This window comes from Primulina tabacum, chromosome 9 (genome assembly GCF_025594145.1).
Source record: "Primulina tabacum isolate GXHZ01 chromosome 9, ASM2559414v2, whole genome shotgun sequence".
In the NCBI taxonomy this organism is placed as follows: Eukaryota; Viridiplantae; Streptophyta; class Magnoliopsida; order Lamiales; family Gesneriaceae; genus Primulina; species Primulina tabacum.
The window spans coordinates 40,097,562-40,116,552 of NC_134558.1; the positions used below are offsets into that span (position 1 = coordinate 40,097,562).

At 36.7% G+C, this 18,991-nt stretch overlaps 3 protein-coding genes across 3 annotated transcripts; 2 read left to right on the forward strand and 1 right to left on the reverse strand.

Annotated features, from left to right (window-relative positions):
* The first annotated feature begins 44 nt into the window (after nt 1-44).
* LOC142556166 (protein DELETION OF SUV3 SUPPRESSOR 1(I)-like) lies at nt 45-9,639 on the forward strand. The gene is made up of 3 exons (XM_075667470.1): nt 45-200; nt 321-417; nt 9,269-9,639. Exons 2-3 carry the CDS (start codon nt 324-326, stop codon nt 9,412-9,414), a joined length of 240 nt encoding a protein of 79 aa, XP_075523585.1. The 5' UTR covers nt 45-200; nt 321-323; the 3' UTR covers nt 9,415-9,639.
* A 1,236-nt stretch (nt 9,640-10,875) lies between these two features.
* LOC142504510 (RING-H2 finger protein ATL66-like) lies at nt 10,876-11,307 on the reverse strand. Its single transcript, XM_075617360.1, has one exon. The coding sequence runs from the start codon at nt 11,305-11,307 to the stop codon at nt 10,876-10,878; it is 432 nt and encodes a 143-aa protein (XP_075473475.1).
* Nucleotides 11,308-14,063: 2,756 nt separating this feature from the next.
* LOC142556759 (bidirectional sugar transporter SWEET5-like) lies at nt 14,064-15,780 on the forward strand. Its single transcript, XM_075668247.1, has 6 exons — nt 14,064-14,262; nt 14,450-14,486; nt 14,614-14,830; nt 14,929-15,090; nt 15,191-15,310; nt 15,413-15,780. Exons 1-6 carry the CDS (start codon nt 14,220-14,222, stop codon nt 15,563-15,565), a joined length of 732 nt encoding a protein of 243 aa, XP_075524362.1. The 5' UTR covers nt 14,064-14,219; the 3' UTR covers nt 15,566-15,780.
* The last annotated feature ends 3,211 nt before the right edge of the window (nt 15,781-18,991 follow it).

Below are 18,991 nucleotides of genomic sequence, written 5' to 3' on the forward strand. Positions count from 1 at the left end.
TCTCAATCGTGGGCTAAAATTGCATTTTCTTTATTCCTAGGGCGCGGTTCCGTAATTTGATTCAGTTGCACATACGACGTCGTCGAGATGGAAACTTCACCTATTCGGCTCTTGTAAATTCGATTTCCTCCCTGAATTTCTTTCAAACTTGGAGAAAGATCTATCGTTCATTCATATCGTACCTCTCAATCAACGTAACTGATAAGATGAATCGTTGATTGAGTATGTTCAAAGCTAGACTTCTTAGGAGGTTTTACACCGGAGATTTTGATTTTTCTGTGTATTATTTTTCGGTATGAAACCAAATGTTGCATGATTTAGGAATGGAGACTGAACCCCCAAAGCCTGCAACTGAAGAAGTGAAGATGGATATACTCGAAGACGATGACGAGTTTGAGGATTTTGATATTGATCGTGGTAACCTTTCTAAGTTTTAGTGTATTTTTGTGAACTGTGATTATGATAGGAATTGAGTTTTATCCATTCAAATATCTGGTGGATATTTTAGGCCAGTGTTTTAAGTAATTAAAATGTTTGAAACTGATAATTATGTTACTCTGCTTGGTTGAAAACACTGGCAATGTTGATGCAATGTCCTTCATTTTGTGTCATGGAGTACGAACCAAGGTTTTGAAGTTGAAACCTGAAAGATTACTATTTAAATCTTTGAGATTACTTACAACTCACAAGCGCTTTGTTATGTAAGCAACCACGATTTACCCAAAATTCACCAAGAATCGAGCACAACTTCTGACCAGAATGCCCAGAAAGTCTTGCAATCACAGAACAAGCAATATGACCTTTAAAGATTTGGTCTCAACCAGCAATTTAATATACGTAAATCAAGGAAGAAATTAAACTGGAGACAGGATTTACGTGGTTCGGCTTTCAATTGCATACATCCACGGGAGACACCAATCTTTATTAAACCAAGATCCAAGCATACATCCACGGGAGGCACCAATCTTTATTAGACCAAGATCCAAGCACCGATTAAAAGCAATGCCCAACAAAAAGAAAAATGAAGAATTTTACAATTAGAGCTCACCTGTTCCTCTATTCTATTATCAAGCTTTCACCTTTCTCTTACTGTTGTTCTTTCTCCCCTGAATCAGCTGTGTCAATCTGTGCATCAGAGAATCTTGCCAAAGATGAGAGAATGAAGAAGAATCAACTGCCGATTGAAGCTTTGTAAATCGGTTGTAAGCTCCAATGGCTTAATCAAGTTAACGGGCTTATTCTTTTTTGGGCCTTGTATTAAGTCTTGGCCAAAGACCTAGAATAAGTCCAACAAGCCTTCCAATTTCAAGCCCGTACCATTTTCCAACTTTGACAGACACACTTACAACAAATCTTCACCTTGTCTGAAAGTTGGCTGCCTCCTCCGCTCCTGCGCCTCGAGTTAGTTTCTTTCCACCACCCCAACTAAGTTTAAACTATACTTAAACTTAACTTGAGGCAGTGCTTTAGTAAATTCATTTGGTGTATTCTCCTCTGTACTAACTTTCTCTAGCTTCACCGCCCTCTTTGAAATTATATCCGTTTCAAAATGGAGTTTGACATCAATATGCTTCGATCTTTTGTGGAAAACCTGGTGCTTGAATAGGTGAATGACACTTTGGTTATCACAATGGACTATCACTTTCTCCTGCTTTATTCCTAGTTCAGATATCAGTCCCTAGAGCCATATTGGCTCTATTCCTTCGTTGATAGCTATAAATTCAGCCTCAGTTGTTGAAATAGCCACTACTAGCCACTACTGATTGTAACATGGCCTTCCAACATATTGTTGTACCAAACATTGTGAATACAAAACCTGTAAGTCACTTTCTTGTATCCAAATTCCCTGCAAAGTCAGAATCTACAAATCCCACCACGGATTGCAATGTGTTTGTCCGTTTTTGAAATAGTAGGCCAAGTCTGTTGTTGTGGAAAAAATAATTCAGGAATAATTTCTTCCTTGTTCGATAATACAATAAGTCAGTAAAATGTTACATAAATAGGGATTTACAGAATACTCTAGAATAACAGAAAAAGGAAACTAACTAACTAATTCCTAAAAATCTGCATATTGACTAACCGAATCCCTTAATTAAGGGAATTGGTTTTACCCTAATTTACATCACACTTCGACACTCCCCCTCAAGCTGAGGAATAGATGTCTTCCATTCCCAGCTTGGATATGAGCCCATGAAAACTTGAACTGCTTAGTCCCTTAGTCAGAACATCAGCCAACTGGCACCCGGTTGGAACATAAGACATACACACTAGTTTTCTCTCCAATTTCTCTTTGATGAAGTGTCTGTCAATCTCAATATGCTTTGTCCTATCGTGTTGTATAGGATTATGTGCAATGTTGATTGCGGACTTGTTGTCACTGTAGAGTTTCATGGGACCTTCGACCTTGACTCGTAGATCATCCAAAATAATCTTTAGCCATAGTATTTCGCATAGTCCTTGAGCAATCGCCCTGAATTCTGCTTCGGCTGAGGACTTGGCCACAACATTCTGCTTCTTACTCCTCCATGTTACTAGGTTGCCACCTAGAAACGTACAATACCCCGAAGTAGACCTTCTATCTACTAGGGATCCTGCATAGTCAGCGTCGGTGTAGGCTTCTACTGTAAGCCTCTCGTTCCTTTTGAACATAATCCCTTTCCCTGGGTTCCCTTTCAAATAATGAAGTACCCTATTTGCAGCTTGAAGATGTGACTCTCTTGGATCATGCATGAATTGGCTGATCACACTGACTGAGTAGGCTATATCTGGCCGAGTATGAGCAAGGTATATGAGTCTACCAACTAACCTCTGGTACATCCTTTTATCAACTGCTGGTTCCTCTTTATCTTCTCCCAATTTGTGATTCGGATCCATTGGAGTAGAGGCCGGTTTACACCCAGCCTTTCCTGTCTCGGTAAGTAGGTCTGTAATGTATTTTTGTTGAGAGATGAGAATCCCGTGTGTAGAATAAGCCACCTCAATACCGAGAAAGTACTTCAACCTGCCCAGTTCTTTTATCTCAAACTCCTTTCCCAATCTTCTCTTTAATTCGAGCTTTTCTTCTTCATCATTCCCGGTTACTATGATGTCGTCGACATAGACTAGAAGAGCCGTTACTCCCCCTGCAGAGGAGTGTTTAATGAAGAGGGTGTGATCACCTTGGCTTTGTTTGTATCCAGATTCCTTCATAAAGTTTGCAAACCTCCCGAACCATGCCCTTGGAGATTGTTTTAACCCATAAAGGGCCTTCTTTAATTTGCACACCTTATTGCTTGATTCTCCATCAAAACCCTGTGGGATGTGCATGTAGATTTCTTCATCTAAGTCACCATGGAGGAAAGCATTCTTAACATCATACTGCAGAAGTTGCCAGCTATAGTGAGCAGCTAATGACAAAAGAATTCTCACAGTGTTCATTTTGGCAACCGGGGCAAAAGTTTCCAGATAATCAACTCCATACGTCTGAGTATACCCTTTGGCTACCAACCTTGCCTTGTATCTTTCAAGGGATCCATCAGCCTTGTATTTCAGTGAAAAAATCCATTTACAGTCAACAATGTTCTTTCCCTCTGGTTTATTCACAACCTCCCAGGTTTTATTCTTTTCCAATGCTTTCATTTCTTCTCCCATGGCATCTCTCCATTCCCTTGTTGACAATGCCTCAGAGACAGTAGTAGGGATTGCAATGGTGTTTAAACTGACAATGAATTTTTTGTGGGCTGGCGATAGGTTTTTAAGGGAAACATAGTGAGATAATGGATATAGTGGTCGTTTAGTGCATTCCCGGGTATCTTTTCTGATGGCAATAGGAAGGTCTAGGTCATTTGTTGGGCCAATGGTTGGTGTTTCACTCTGTTGAATATGAGAAGGGTGTTCGGGACTTACCGTGGTCTCATTTCCGGAGTCTGGATTGGAAGCTTGGACTTGAGTCTGTTCCGGGGCAGTCTTCCTCCTTGAGTACACCTGAGAGAACCTAGGAAACTTGTGGGAAGATGACACATTTGTGGGGTTAGAAGGCTCGGTTGGTATAGGAGGGAGATCAAGAGTGTGGATCGGCTCAAAGGATTCTCAAGGACTATCTTCTAGTGAACTCTCCCCCTGAAGAGAGGACTTGGAGAAGAACGGTTTATTTTCACTGAAGGTAACATCGATAGAGATGTACGATTTTCTGGAAGAAGGATTATAGCACTTATACCCCTTTTTAGTGGCTGAGTAACCGAGGAACATACATTTGATGGCTCGGGGATCCAACTTATCTCTTTGGGTGTTATGGACATGAACAAAGGCAGTGCACCCAAATACCTTAGGGGTGAGTCCGTTTGAGGTTCTAAAGTGAGGATAGAAGCTGTTAAGGCACTCTACTGGACTCTTGTTGTCAAGCACCCGTGAAGGAAGTCTATTAATCATGTGTGTGGCTGTAAGGACAGCTTCCCCCCAATAGGTCTTAGGAACGTTTCCATGAAGAAGTAGGGCTCGGGTAGTGTTTAGCAAGTGTCCATTTTTTCTTTCAGCCACCCCATTTTGTTGAGGTGTTTGAACACACGATGAGTCATGGATAATGCCATGTGACAGGAAATAGGGTGATAGGATTTGGTTGAAGTAATCTGTGGCATTGTCTGTCCTAAACCCTTTTATTTTTACTCCAAATTGATTTTGAATCATCGCATGGAAATTTGGTATAATAGTGCTAACTTCAGATTTATGTTTAAGGAGAAATATCCATGTGACACGAGTGCAATCATCAATCAAAGAGACAAACCAGCGGGCCCCAGAAATGTTAGGTATCCGAGAGGGACCCCATACATCACTATGAATTAAATGGAAAGGAGAAGAACTTCTTTTATTACTGATAGGAAAAGATACTCGAGTATGTTTTGCCAATTCACATGTGTCACAATGAAATTCCGAAATATCTAATCCTTGAAATAAATAAGGAAACATAACTTTTAGAGTCCTAAAGGAAGGATGACCAAGGCGCAAATGGTGTAGCCAAATGGTATCTTTATTGGATGAACTAAACAAGGACAAATTGCTCCTGGCTTGTGGTGCAGACTCAAGGTAGTAAAGGCCCCCCTTTTCCTTAGCAAGTCCAATCTTCCTCCCCGAAGCTAGGTCCTGAAAAACACCATAGGAAGGAAAAAACGTAACATGGCATTTAAGATCACGAGTGAGTTTATGGATGGAGACAAGGCTGCTGGACAGTTTTGGCACATGAAGTACATTTTTTAGGCTAAGCATAGGGGAGATATGTATGTCTCCGAAGCCTGCCACTGTAGCCACAGAGCCATTTGCCACTACAATTTTCCTGTTACTTGGGCATGGTGTATAAGAGTGAAAAATCTGAGATATGGGTGTCATATGGTCACTAGCACCAGAGTCTATTATCCAAGAGTTGGCATTTAGGGTTCCTGGGGCATCTACAGAAAAGGAGAATGAACCATTACCTGAGAGGGCTAGAGAACATGTACCAGAGGGCTTCTCTAGGGACCCTTGCAAATTTTTTAGCTTCTCAATCTCCTCTCGGTTAAGCCCCTCTGCTGCTGAGTTTTCATCCCTGGTTTGATCCTCAGCTATGTGCGCTTGAGGTCTCGGCTTCCCTACTCGGGCTCCACATTCTTTGCTTGGTGGTTTGCCATGTAGCTTCCAACAATTTTCCCTTGTGTGTCTTGGTTTCTTGCAATGAGTACACCATAGGTGTCTTTGTTCCCCTTCCACTGATTTTCTCTACTTGGATATGGTCTTTGCATATCAGCCGCCTTATTCGTCTCTAGATCCTCTCCTTTTGTTGCAAGTGCTGATCCATCCATGTGCTGTGGCTCAAGCATGATACCCCTGCGACTTTCTTCTGAGCGAATCAGTGAGATCGTCTCTTCTAGGGACGGTGTGTCCTCTCGGCCAAGGACCTGAATTCTTACTTGATCAAATTCAGGGTTTAATCCGGCCAAAAAATCATATATTCGGTCTCTCTCAATAAAGTTCTTCAATAGTACAGCATCCTCCGGGCATTTCATCTCAAAGACTCGGTAATAATCAAGTTCCTGCCATAGGTTTTGCAGCAGAGAAGCATACTCAATGACAGATTTGGTACTTTGTTTGAGGGCTGCAGTTTTAGTCTTTATCTCATACACCTGAGCAGCATCCTTGGCCTTTGAGTAGGTGCGGCGGATATAGTCCCAAGTTTCCCTTGCTGTGGAGAAGAACATACATGTGTCACTGATCACGGGATCCATGGAGTCCCATAACCAGGACATGATCATAGAGTCCTCTTCATCCCAAGCGTCAAACTTTGGATCCTCCCTCGGTGGTCCCGTTCCAATAAGATGGCTGATTCTTCCTTTGCCTTTGAGATATGTGCGAATGAATTGGGACCACTTGAGATAATTTTTCCCGTTGAGTCGATTGGAGGCCCGAATATTCTGCAGGTCACCGGTCTTCTGGACAGCATAGGTATCATCAGGGAGAGACGAATTGTTGGAGATGGCTATATCAGAGATTGACATGGTGAATGATAGGGAAATAGAAAAGAAACGACAACAATGAAGGCTTGAAGAAAAACTGGACAACAATGAAGGCTGGAATGTGCAGAATGAACCCAGACTAATGTCCTAGGGCTCTGATACCATGTGGAAAAAATAACTCAGGAATAATTTCTTCCTTGTTCGATAATACAATAAGTCAATAAAAGGTTACATAAATAGGGATTTACAGAATACTCTAGAATAACAGAAAAAAGAAACTAACTAACTAATTCCTAAAAATTTGCATATTGACTAACCGAATCCCTTAATTAAGGGAATTGGTTTTACCCTAATTTACATTACACTTCGACAGTTGTCCTATTGAAGGTTACTTGTTTTGCCTCATGCATATTGAATCTAAGCAATACCATCTCAAGGTATGTGTGTTGGCCAAGAAACAAGCTTTTGTTCTTTCTGTCTCTCTGAAGTTCCATTCCCAAGATCTTCTTGGCCTCTCCTAATCCATCATCTCGAATTCAGAATTCAGTTTCCTTTTAAGCTCTTATTGACACTTGCAACGAGCATGCAACCACATATAGGATAAGGTATGTCTTGGCGTGATCTTCCTCATCTTTCTAGTAAACACAACTGTCAAAGGAGCTTGAAAGAGTTGTTTGACATAAGAATACTAAATAGATTAAAATTGTGTGAATCTGATGTATGTTTTGTGTGCAGTGTTGTAACACCTAAACATAACATAACGGTATGATATAATGTATCACATAATTAAAATTTGATAAATAAAATAAGACGAAATTAATCATGCACAACACTTGTGCGTTGTCTCAGGGCAAAAGATTCACCAGAAAAACTTGTCAATTTACACCAATGCTAGTATGTCTTAACGAAGTGAGAAATCAAAGTGCATTCAAAACACCAAAATCACGGATGCAACATTTGTGAAGCCGGAATTTTGTTTGATGAACAACACTCTAATCAACACTCTGATTAGGTGTTGTGTCTACATGTGTGTCTTCAACACTCCACGAAAACAGAGCAATACGCCTTGGCTTGAGCACTTGATATATTCGAAGTAAATCATTAACTCCCGTCATTGCTCTCCTGCGACGTCTATATTCCTCCATCGATCCCTACATCTATATTTGATTATTTAAAAGCTTCATTTGTCCTAAAGTTTATTTCTTGAATAGAATCCTACAAGATATGGAAACAAGAGTTTAAATAGGAAATAAACTCTTTTAAATAAATTTAACATCTCTAGATTTTATCAAATATCTCAATAGCCTAGAAAGGAAAAAATCTATAATTTAATGGGCACAATGTTATCAAAAAAGAAAATATAATTAAAGAAAAAATTATATTCCTTTCAGAGCTTTTTTGGAAATTTATCCTCATCATGGAGTCATTGAACTTCTTGTACCACTGTGTAGGACTTTGTTTAAGTCCATACAGTGACCTCTCTTGCAAACACACTTTATTCTTTGCCTTAAAAGGTTGAAATCTTTCTGGGAGTTCTATAAAGATGGTTTCTTCAAGATCATCGTGTTGGAAGACTGTCTTAACATCTAGCTGCTCTAATTTGAGATCCATGTGAGCAACAATGGCTTGTACCAACCTTATTGAGCAATGCTTGACTACAGGGCAGTAGATTTGATTGAAATCTACCCTTTCGATTTGGGAATAGCCCTTTGCCACCAGCCTGGCTTTAAACTTCACTTTGTTTGCTGCTGTGGAGCCTTCTTTAAGTTTGAATATCCATTTGCAGCCTAGCACCCTTTGTCTTTAGGTTTGTTAATCAACTGTGAACTGCCATGTATTATTATTCATCGAGAGTGATTTTAATTCTTCCTTCATGGCCCTTTCCCATTGTACCTTATCCTTACTGGACATTGCCTTTTTGTAGGATGTTGGTTCAGAATACACCACCTTCTCTGTTTTTATTCAATGCATAACATATCATGTCTACTTCCCCAAGTCTCAATGAAGGCCTAATATCCCTCCTTTGCCTATCCCTTGCCAATCTGTATGAGCTCAGATTTTGTTCTGATTGTCGAATGTCACTGTCTTGAGGGTGATCAAGTGTATGTTCTAATTGAGTGTCAGTTTCGGGTGCTTTGTTGTTGTCTGGAAACTCCACCTCAACTTGGGACTCCATTTTTCCATGACTGCCACCTTTCATCTTTGCTCTTTTAAGATTGTAACGCATTCTTGATTCATCAAAATTAACATCCCTTGTGTTGAAGCATCTAGGACCTGTTGATTCTGAGATCCAAACCTTGTAGCCTTTTACTCCAATTTACTTGGTTCATCTGTCTCTGAAAGTGTTTGAAATTGGAAATAATCAGTTGCCATGTATTACAATACTATAGTCATTTTAACATGTTAGTTGGGTGGGTGAGTGTATCTCCATGCTCATTAGACTTCGAAATTAGTAGAGTCCCCTCTAGCTGGTCATCCATACCTTTCACAAGTTGATGATCAGCAGCTCGTGTTTTCTCATTTTGATCTTCTTGTTGCACGGCTTTCTTCGGGATGTGTTAAGACTGAAAATTGAATTCTGAAGATCCTAGGTTGTATTGGTTACTCGACTTGGCCAGATCTGTTTATTATTAATCGCCCTTTGGCCTTTCTTAAACGATGGACATGCAATGCAAAACTCTCTCCTTTGTCTTGTCAGTTTTTCATTTGTTCGTTGGAATCATGAAGTCGTTAATGTGTAACTTGATTGTGAGTACTCAAAATCCTTATTAGTGCCAAGTTTTGCCCCCTCACGGGTTTGGAGTTTGTAGAGTGGGATGACAAAGAGGAAGGCAAAGAAGTGACTCAGCAATGGGAAGATGACTGGGATGATGACGATGTCAGTGATGATTTCTCATTGCAGCTTCGCAAGGAATTAGAGAGCATCGGTGAGAAGAGTGAGGCCAAGTCTACTTGATTTGTTGATGATGGTCGTGCTTTCCCCTTACGAGGTTACCTTTGAATGTGTTGGTTATCATCTTCATGGCCTTGTTGTTACTGACACAACGTTTTTATTTTGAACTCTTAACTGGTAAAAGCAGATTCTATCTGCATAGATCGTCTATTATTCCTGGATTAATGTTTTTTCGCATGTAATTATGATTACTGAACATTTTTAATGAAGCGATTACTGTTCATGATATCTGAAATTGCAAGCATCTAGATATTATGTGGATGGCTTGTATCTCTTCGTGATTGAAGTCCTTTTAACACCTTATCAGAAGTCAATTTTCAGCTGATGCTGTTCTTGCATCACTGGTTTCGAAAAATAAAATACAACCGGAGGCCTCGTACGCATGAATCGTGATTATTCCATCTGAAAAATGACTGTGTTTAAAGTATATTTGAGGAGAGTGTTGTATTCAGAATAATTATCGGTTATGTGGTCTATGTATGAGAAGTAGAGGCGTAAAGTCTTGGACGATGGACGAGACTTTTCGACGTAGAATCCCTCTCTAAGGTTTTAATTTAACAAGGTTTGTAGTATTTCAACATTTTAAACTATAAATTATACTGTGTTACAATATAAAATATGGTATTTTTGAAGTGATTGAAAATGAATTTAAATGTGATGTGGAAACTGAAAATAAGATGACAATATTGAATATATTTTTCTGGGGAGGGTATTATCAAGAGCAGGTGGGTTTTGCCCATAGATTTATATGGAAGAGCCAAATTCAAAAGCCTGCCTAGTTGCCTACCGTCTACAATCGCACAAATTTGAAAATCAAAACCAACCATATTTGGTGACGAAACAGTGTCGTTTAATGAAGTTTTGTCGTCTCCTTAATGTTATGCTTATTTTCTTATACAATACGATCTAATCATGGTTAAAAATACGAACATGATATAATAAACTTCTCTTAATTTAAAGTCATATTTATTTTATTTGATCTTTCAGCCAAATGAAAGAATATTGTCAACATATGAGACATATTATGTCTTTACTTGTTTATGAAATTATTATTATATTTAGGGAGCAGTGTGATTTGACCAAAATTAATTTTTTTCTACTAATGGGAGGAGCCATGGATACTCAAGAATAAATATGACATTTCAGAATCCAGTTCGATTAGTCGTTCTTGTTGTGGTACCGTGGCATCAACTCCTTTCTACTGATATGCGAGAAACTTGGATTTGATACCTACCTGGTGATAGAGAAAAACCTCTATCAAATGTAATAAAAAGAAAAAATCCAAATGGATTTCCCGAAAAAATAATAAAAACAATTGAATCCAACTCTTTCTTCTCTCCCACCATAGGCTGATGCTGCGTTATCTGCACATTCACATAATTTCTTAAGCACAGACAAAATGCTTATATCGTACGCAGCAAACATTCAATCAATACAACAAAGACTATACAGTGAGGCGCGACGCTAGACTAATTCTACTCCAACTTCATCTGAATGGCTCCTATTGTGAACTTGTTCAAAGTGTAATGATCCAACAGATGCTCTACATATTGGGCAAGCTGCGGTCTTCAAAAGCCAAGAATCAATACACTCGGAATGGAAACTGTGACTACACTTGGGCAGCTTCTTGCATGTTTCCCCGTTTTTGAAATTTTCCAAACATACAGAACATTCTCTATTCCCATTCTCTTCGACCTTGTAATCAAAACATGGCAACTCCTTTATATCCTCTTGTCTCATGCTCGGAATCCGAATGGTTCGACTAGGGTCCGAAATCGATGCCCTCCCTGGGAAATCACCACTGAAAGCTCTCCCCACCACACAAATGTGAATGATCACCAAAGCAGCTATCCCGACAAATAGAAGTGTCACAGATAATACAATCTCCATGATCATGGCTTTAATACGATAAAAAATAGCATTTTGTAGCTTGGTTTTTTCCAAGAAAAAGAACCCTTTTCAAGATTTAGATTTCTTGACTAGAAACACTACTTTTATATGCAAAACAAACGGACAAAGGAAGAACCAAAAAACAGATAAGTGCATTCCTCCAATATGTAGAAGCCAAGAAAGGAATAAACATGTATCTGTGTAAAACATCAGGTGTTGGTTCATTCATTTAATTTATTTGCAAATTGATAGGTCTTTTTTATTATTATTATTATTATTATTATTATTTTGGATGATGGCGTAGAGTGGAAACAATATCTTGAAGGAGAAAAATGTACAAGAGGTATTATTTGAAGTCTAAGGAGCTTTAGTTTGGTGGATATGAAGTGACAATGGCATTTGGCTGCAAGTTGGCATAAAATTCGTTTTTTTTCTTGTATTCAACAGCAACCAAAACGGTATTAAAATTTAATTTTTTGGTCTAAAATTATAACTTTACACAATATCTTGTGGTGTAAACTATAAATTGAAAACCTAAGTTAAAACTTGACAGATTATATAATATATATATATATATCATCAAATTTCATTTAAAAGTGATAACCTTATAAGATGCTTAAGATTTTAACCTATATTTAAATTCGACTGAAATTAAAATAATTATTAAATGCTTTTCTTTTCTTTATGGAGAATGATTGACCAAAGAAAAAGCATACCTAAACTTTGAGTAAATGACAATTTAAATAATTATAGAGTGGAAAAATTAGATTAAGTTTTCTTTCTCAATAAATTGATGTGACAAGAAAATATCTAGATAGAGGAGGAGGAGGTCAGCACTCCATCAAACACGTACAGATAATATAAATTGTTATATCGTAATACCAATAATACCAAATAACATGAAAAATTATATTATACAATATAATTAATTATCATGTTACCAAGACATTAAAAATGATCACCTGTAAATTTCAACGACTATTAATGAATTAAGTAAAATAATTCGATTAAAGAAAATACATCAACTTTTTTTAAACACAGCTTCTTCATGCATATGAATCAAGAAACTGCCACAACTCTTTTGATTAAACATAAGATTTCAAGTTTCCCTCTTTTATCTCTTGCAACGAGGAACCAGCATACTCTGAATACTAATTAATTAGTTTTTAAATCTTCAAGTTATGTACATGATTATCGACTTTTAATCTAATCAATTAGTTTTTAAATCTTTAAGTTATTAATTATTATTAACAAATTATTCGTTATTTTTTGAATTTATTAAAATATAATAGGTTGTTATAATAATTTTTTTATTGAATATATGATTATTTATTTCCGTCTACTAAAGTGACTAATATAATTACTCTAAAAGATTTATTCATTATTATATAGCATAGATTTGAATATCTCATAATTTTAAATTCGTTTAATTTCTTTTTCCACTCAAAAATTATAACTCAGCAGTTCTACATCGTTTCAAACATGGGCGGATTTAGGATTTGGAGACTGCATACGAAAAACAGACAAGATTGAAATAAAAAGAAAAGAGAAGAATTATGTCGATTAAATATTTCAGTAAATAAATAATTTAGATGTTTGATTGTTATTTGTTGGACAAAAACTTGTGTGAGAAGGTCTCACGGGTCATATTTTGTGATACGGATCTCTTATTTGGGTCATCAATGAAAAAGTATTAATTTTTATGCTAAGGGAGTGTATGGTAGGGGTGATAAGGTGAGTTTATAATTTTTAACCCACCTTATCCCTTGTTTGGTACGAGGGATTATTTAACCAAGTCAATACCTCATATGAATGATTAGATTATATTAACTGGGATAAAATAATCACTCCTCACCCATTAGGATTATTTATCATACTCTTAATCCATCATATTTTTCCAATTTTACCCATCTCTTAAATTAAAACTCACAACCACGTCTCTCCACCGACCGCCCACCGACCACCCCCTTCGCCGGTCGACCCCCGCCGCCGCCCGTCCCCGGACGCCGCCGACTCCGCCGGCCGCCGACGCCGACCACCCCCGCCGGCCGTCCCCCGACGCCGCCGCTGTCGACCACCCCCTCCTCCTGCCGCCGGCCGACCACCACCGCCGCAAAAGTGGAAGGGCAATTTCGTCAATTTATCAAAAGATTATTATTTATCACATTCTTAATAATGATACCAAACATAATATTATTTTATCATTATCAACTTCAATCATTCTTTTTATCATTTATGTGTTAAATTGTTAATCATTTTGTAATCCTATCATTTAAACCAAACATAGCCTAGAGTATTACTTTTTATTGTGAATATCGATAGAGTTTACTCGTCTCACAGATAAAGATTCGTGAGACCGTCCCACAAAAGACTTACTCTTGATGCTGAAAGGATTTAATTGGTAAGCCATCTCTAGGTCTTGGAAGGGGGAAAAAAGTGTTTTCAGATTAAATGAGATTGTAGCAATTGTTGTTTTCGTAAAAGAAAAAAAACATACGATGTAATCATACATAAAATTAAATAAAATGCCGATTTTTGAATAATTTAAATACATAAAAAGGTGATTATTTCAAGCAGATAATTAATGATAGATTGAGTTGCATGCATGCATTCACGTATGTAAGTCTATCAATAAAAGATCAAAACTTATCGTAAATATTTAATTTGCAGTCAAATCGACTCCAAAATTATAGGAAAACAGGTGAATTCATAACCATCAAATATCCATTTGAAACTCTATATATAGATCCTTTTGCCCAGAATTAACCCGTAACAGAAGTATTACGGCAAATACATATGACAGCCGTTGGAATTATTTGTTTCTGCAGATCATTCCAACTCTCAGATTATATGTATATTTTGTCACCCCTTCCGGCATCCGTGGTTGCTCAATTTTATCATTTTTTTGAGTTTTAAAGATGGTGGACGCAGAAACAGCTAGGACCATAGTCGGAGTTATCGGTATGTGATTCAATTAAATCAAAATTTTAAAGTCTTGTTGTAGTACAGGAATATGATTTCTATTAAGCTCAGGTCATCGATATATATGCATGTCTTCTTGTTAAATGTAAATGGCAGATGCCTTTTAATTAGTCTATTTATCTCCTATTTAATTTTGTATTAATGATTTCTTTTGTTGAATTTGCAGGAAATGTGATCTCATTTGGTCTCTTCCTCTCCCCGCTGTAATACTCTAATATATATACAAATTCAGTGAGGAGAATATATATATATATAAGTAATGATTATGTATGACATTAATTATTTCAATAAAGTAAATTAAATAACGTTAGTTACATATATTTTATTCAGTCCAACATTTTTCAAGATATGGAAAGCGAAATCGGTGCAAGCATTCAAACCGGACCCGTATATCGCGACGGTGCTGAACTGCGCGATGTGGGTCTTCTACGGGATGCCCTTCGTTCACCCAGACAGCCTTCTGGTCGTCACCATCAATGGTGTCGGATTCTTCATCGAGATCTTCTACGTCACCGTCTTTTTCGTCTACTCTGATTGGGCCAAACGCGTATATATGTTAAAACTTATTCTTATCCATCTCATTCTAATTATATATCTCTCGTTGAATATAGACTTAATCTGTTGCTTATTTATACATTAATACAGCGAAAAATCCTTCTGGCTCTACTGATCGAATTGGTGTTCATGGTGGTGGTTGTGTTTATAACATTGGTGTTTCTGCATGGCACCAAACAAAGATCGATGCTCATCGGAATATTGTGTATAGTTTTCAACATCATAATGTACACGTCTCCCTTGACCGTCATGGTATGTTATAACCTATATATATATGCATCATATAGTATGAGAAAATATATATATATGTGTGGTTGTTTTGATTAGATTTTTTTTTTTTGAATTTTTGCAGAAACGAGTTATTAAAACCAAGAGCGTGAAATTCATGCCCTTTTATCTGTCGCTTGCCAATTTCTTGAATGGAATGATTTGGTTTTCATATGCTCTCATCAAGTTTGATCCCTATGTCATGGTATTAATCACTTCTTCTATCGTAATACATTCCCTAATATTTGCATCAATATATATATATATAGTAATGGGGTTTTTACCATTTTAAATTGTGATCATGTAGGTTCCGAATGGTTTAGGAAGTTTGTCTGGGCTAGTTCAACTGATACTCTATGCAACCTACTATGGGACCACCGATTGGGACGACGATGGCACCGGCAACACCAGCCAGCCGGAGATTCAACTTCAGAGAACTAACTCCGCAGCCCCTGTCTAATAATACACTCACGGCTACATCTGTTCGACATGGGGCAATTGATCAACATCTAAGTACTGGATTGAGATCATGCTGAATACCTGTGTAAAAATTCAATAAGCACTGATGTAAAATAACTGATTTTGACACTCCTTGTATGTGTACCTGTAAAAAAAAAATAAATCAATTATATGATGTACTTTCGGATTCAAATTTTAAATTAATGTGCACAATTTGCCTTTTCTGATTCATGTTTTAGGGAGTTCAGACTTTTATTACATAGTAATTGAGCGGTATCGACAAAACATACAGTAGATAAATGAACACATTACGGATGACGATGGTGTCTAAAAAATATCAGCTTCTCCAATTTTCTAGAATGCGAAAGAAATATGGTAATTTTACATGCTCCCAAAGGTACATTTTCAAGGGCCACGAGTTTTCCGAAAACACAGACAACCTTGTTGCTCATTATCAATGGGGATCATTCCTCCGCCTCGCGTTGTGTCAATCGCCTCTATCATCGCAACAACTTCATCCATATCGGGACGCTTATCTGGGTTTGCATCCCAGCATCGTTTCATCACATTAGTAAGGGAGCTTGGACAACATCTCGGTATCTCTGGCCGCAGATTCTGGGGATAAAATGCACATTTTCTTTTATACAGGTTTCCATTCAGAACCTGCAGTTTTGTAGACACGAGGCTTAAGTTAGTAATGCAGCAGCTTTTTTCTCAAAGGATGGAGGGCTCATTTTTATGCTAACATCGGTGATTTAGATCAATGGTATTGTTTGCCACCGGATTAATGTAATTTAATTATTGTCATCCGTGAAAACCACCAAGTGCATGAATGATAGAATTCTAGGGTAAGAGATGTTTCCAATTTTTTAGGATTAATGGAAATAGAGGCAGAACAAGTATTTTTTGGCTTTTTAGAAAATAACACATATATACATTCCTTCAAATAGTAAGAGTGGTAGGAAATGGTTCCTGTTGGTCCCACTCTCCACCACCACTGGCAAATTATGCTATAAGTTGGATTAAAAAATGAATTGCATGTGCTTTAAATATCCGCTTATGAAGGCATACGACATGTTTTCTGTCTTGACGTCTCTGTGAACAATCTTCTGTGAGCGAAGTTGACTTAACCCACACAGCGACAGGCAAAATCAGCCATACATATAGTCAACAAGACTTGATAAAGATCGCTTCAAAAACAATCAGTAGAGAGAGTTATAGAGTACTGATAATTGTGAAAATGGAAAATTTCGAATTCAAGGTACCCCCGAGCAAGATCGAGCGCCATCTGTACGACCACTTTAAATGCTAGCTTTTTTCTCCAGTTCTTTATGAGGTATGCATGATTTCAAGACACAACAGACATCTAATGTGTGTCAAGTGAACACGTTTAAGAAAAGCGGAAATGTATCATCACAGGTAATTGGAAATTAGTACAAGTAGCAACGGTAGAGGCTCCAAAATCTTGAATATATTGGTGCCGCCTGGAAAGGAAGGCAAACCTAGAGGAGATCGGGCAGGAAACTCATATTTATATGCACTTTTAAAAGTGAGTCTTTCGCACCGCAAAGCAGTCCCCTCAAATAAAATACTCCGCAATCCGTACTTGATATCAGGTCAATTCCAAATTTTGAAGTTCTTATTACTGAACGTCAATAAATCTTATTCAATATCCAGGCATGACCCTTAAACAGGTAGAGCTGAGCTTTAACCAAACTTTTGTTATCCTTACATTGATAATATTATAATGTTAATTATATACCAGCCACGGTGAACAGTTCCGAAGGTGCCACGTGCAATCACATCTTTAATAACCAGCTTAGAGGGATCAATCTCCCACTCCCGCCTCTGTCTCCTGGGCACGGGCATCGCGGCGGGGAAACCGGGGTACTCTTCTTCATTGTTCTTCTCCATAGTCAAAGCCCTGTTGAGATGCCTCTCCAACAGCTCATCTAGACTCTTCAAATCTATCTGATCTGATCTGATCTGCTCTCACAAACCGCTACTCCCTTTCTCCGCGTTCTTGATCCCTGCACGATGTTTTCTATCAAATGCTATCACATAATCACCAACATAGGCAAGATCTACGTCACATATTTTCTTTATTTTTATGTAAAATGGGATACGATTTATATTGACAAGAAAGTATATTTGTATAATAAATATTTAATGCTATATTTTTAAAAAATTGTGGAAAAACGTATATTGAAACCCATCACCTACCAAAAGAGATACTTTCGCTATAAATCACTACTATACAAAAATTTATTGGACTGGGATAAAATATTATGTTATATTTGATGTTCTAAATCGTGTTATATTTTAATCAAATAAGTTTTGTTTATACAAATAACTAAAAAGTAAAAACATTGAACGTCACGCATGAAAAAAATAGAATAAATCAATGATAAAATATTATGTTTATTTTTTAATTAAAAAATCATCGATATATTGTTTTATTCATTTAAAGTGTTTAATATATAATTTATTGTCGATTTTCTAAAAAAAAAACAGATGAATCGAATGTTTTATCAATGATTATTTGTATTTGGTTTTTACTGCATTTAATTTTTAATAATTTGTGCAAACGTGGCTTGTTTGAATTAAAAAAATATATAACACGATTTGAAACATCAAATGTAGCCTACAAACACGTCTTTCTTATGGTGAATTATATCATATTACAAATATTTAGTTTTTTGCTAATAATATTGGTTTTTTAATAATGACGAGGTGGTGTCATGTTAATAATACTAGAATATTTTTCGAATTATAAGTTATTATAAATTGCGATATAAAAAGTTATAAATATATATTCTGGAAAAAAAATAAGAAAGTAAGAAAATTAAATTTAATTTTCAAAAATAAAAAAATGTTTTCCAAACAAAACAGATTTAAAGGTCATGTCGCGTAAACCTTTAATTTCAAATATGCATTCATTCCAATGTAAGGTACGTACAATGTATTTGCAGAAATGGTACAAAAACTATTAACGTCATAATGTCCCACTTAAACAAAATTTGTTTATTCAAATAAATTATTTTTTTATTGATATTAACAAACGTAAACACGATATGAATGTAAAATAATGATTATTATATATATAAATTATGATCACAGAAATTCATAGATTGAATTGATTCATAAAATTATATATATCACATTTCTCCACCGGTATAACAAATAACAGTGCTACTTTGTCACGAGTCATAGATGACTTGTAACTTATATTACACCAACATTTCAATTAAGATTCGATTGCAACATTTTTCTACAAATCCCAACGTATGACATTATTTACACTTTAAAAAATAAATAAATAACTCAGATTTTTTTTTCTTTTTAGTAATATTTCATTAATTCATTTGTGATAAAACTACACAAAAAGGTAAGAGTTAGAATAAGTTAAATCATTTCCTATGCACAT

What these genes read in the sequence shown, in the direction of transcription:
- LOC142556166 (XM_075667470.1), top strand. Translation starts at nt 324, where the DNA reads ATGGAGACTGAACCCCCAAAGCCTGCAACTGAAGAAGTGAAGATGGAT. An exon ending in GGATTTTGATATTGATCGTG is followed by an intron (nt 418 to 9,268) that starts GTAACCTTTCTA and finishes TGGAGTTTGTAG; the next exon opens with AGTGGGATGACAAAGAGGAA.
- LOC142504510 (XM_075617360.1), bottom strand. Translation starts at nt 11,307, where the DNA reads ATGATCATGGAGATTGTATTATCTGTGACACTTCTATTTGTCGGGATA.
- LOC142556759 (XM_075668247.1), top strand. Translation starts at nt 14,220, where the DNA reads ATGGTGGACGCAGAAACAGCTAGGACCATAGTCGGAGTTATCG. An exon ending in CGTCTCCCTTGACCGTCATG is followed by an intron (nt 15,091 to 15,190) that starts GTATGTTATAAC and finishes GAATTTTTGCAG; the next exon opens with AAACGAGTTATTAAAACCAA. An exon ending in AGTTTGATCCCTATGTCATG is followed by an intron (nt 15,311 to 15,412) that starts GTATTAATCACT and finishes GTGATCATGTAG; the next exon opens with GTTCCGAATGGTTTAGGAAG.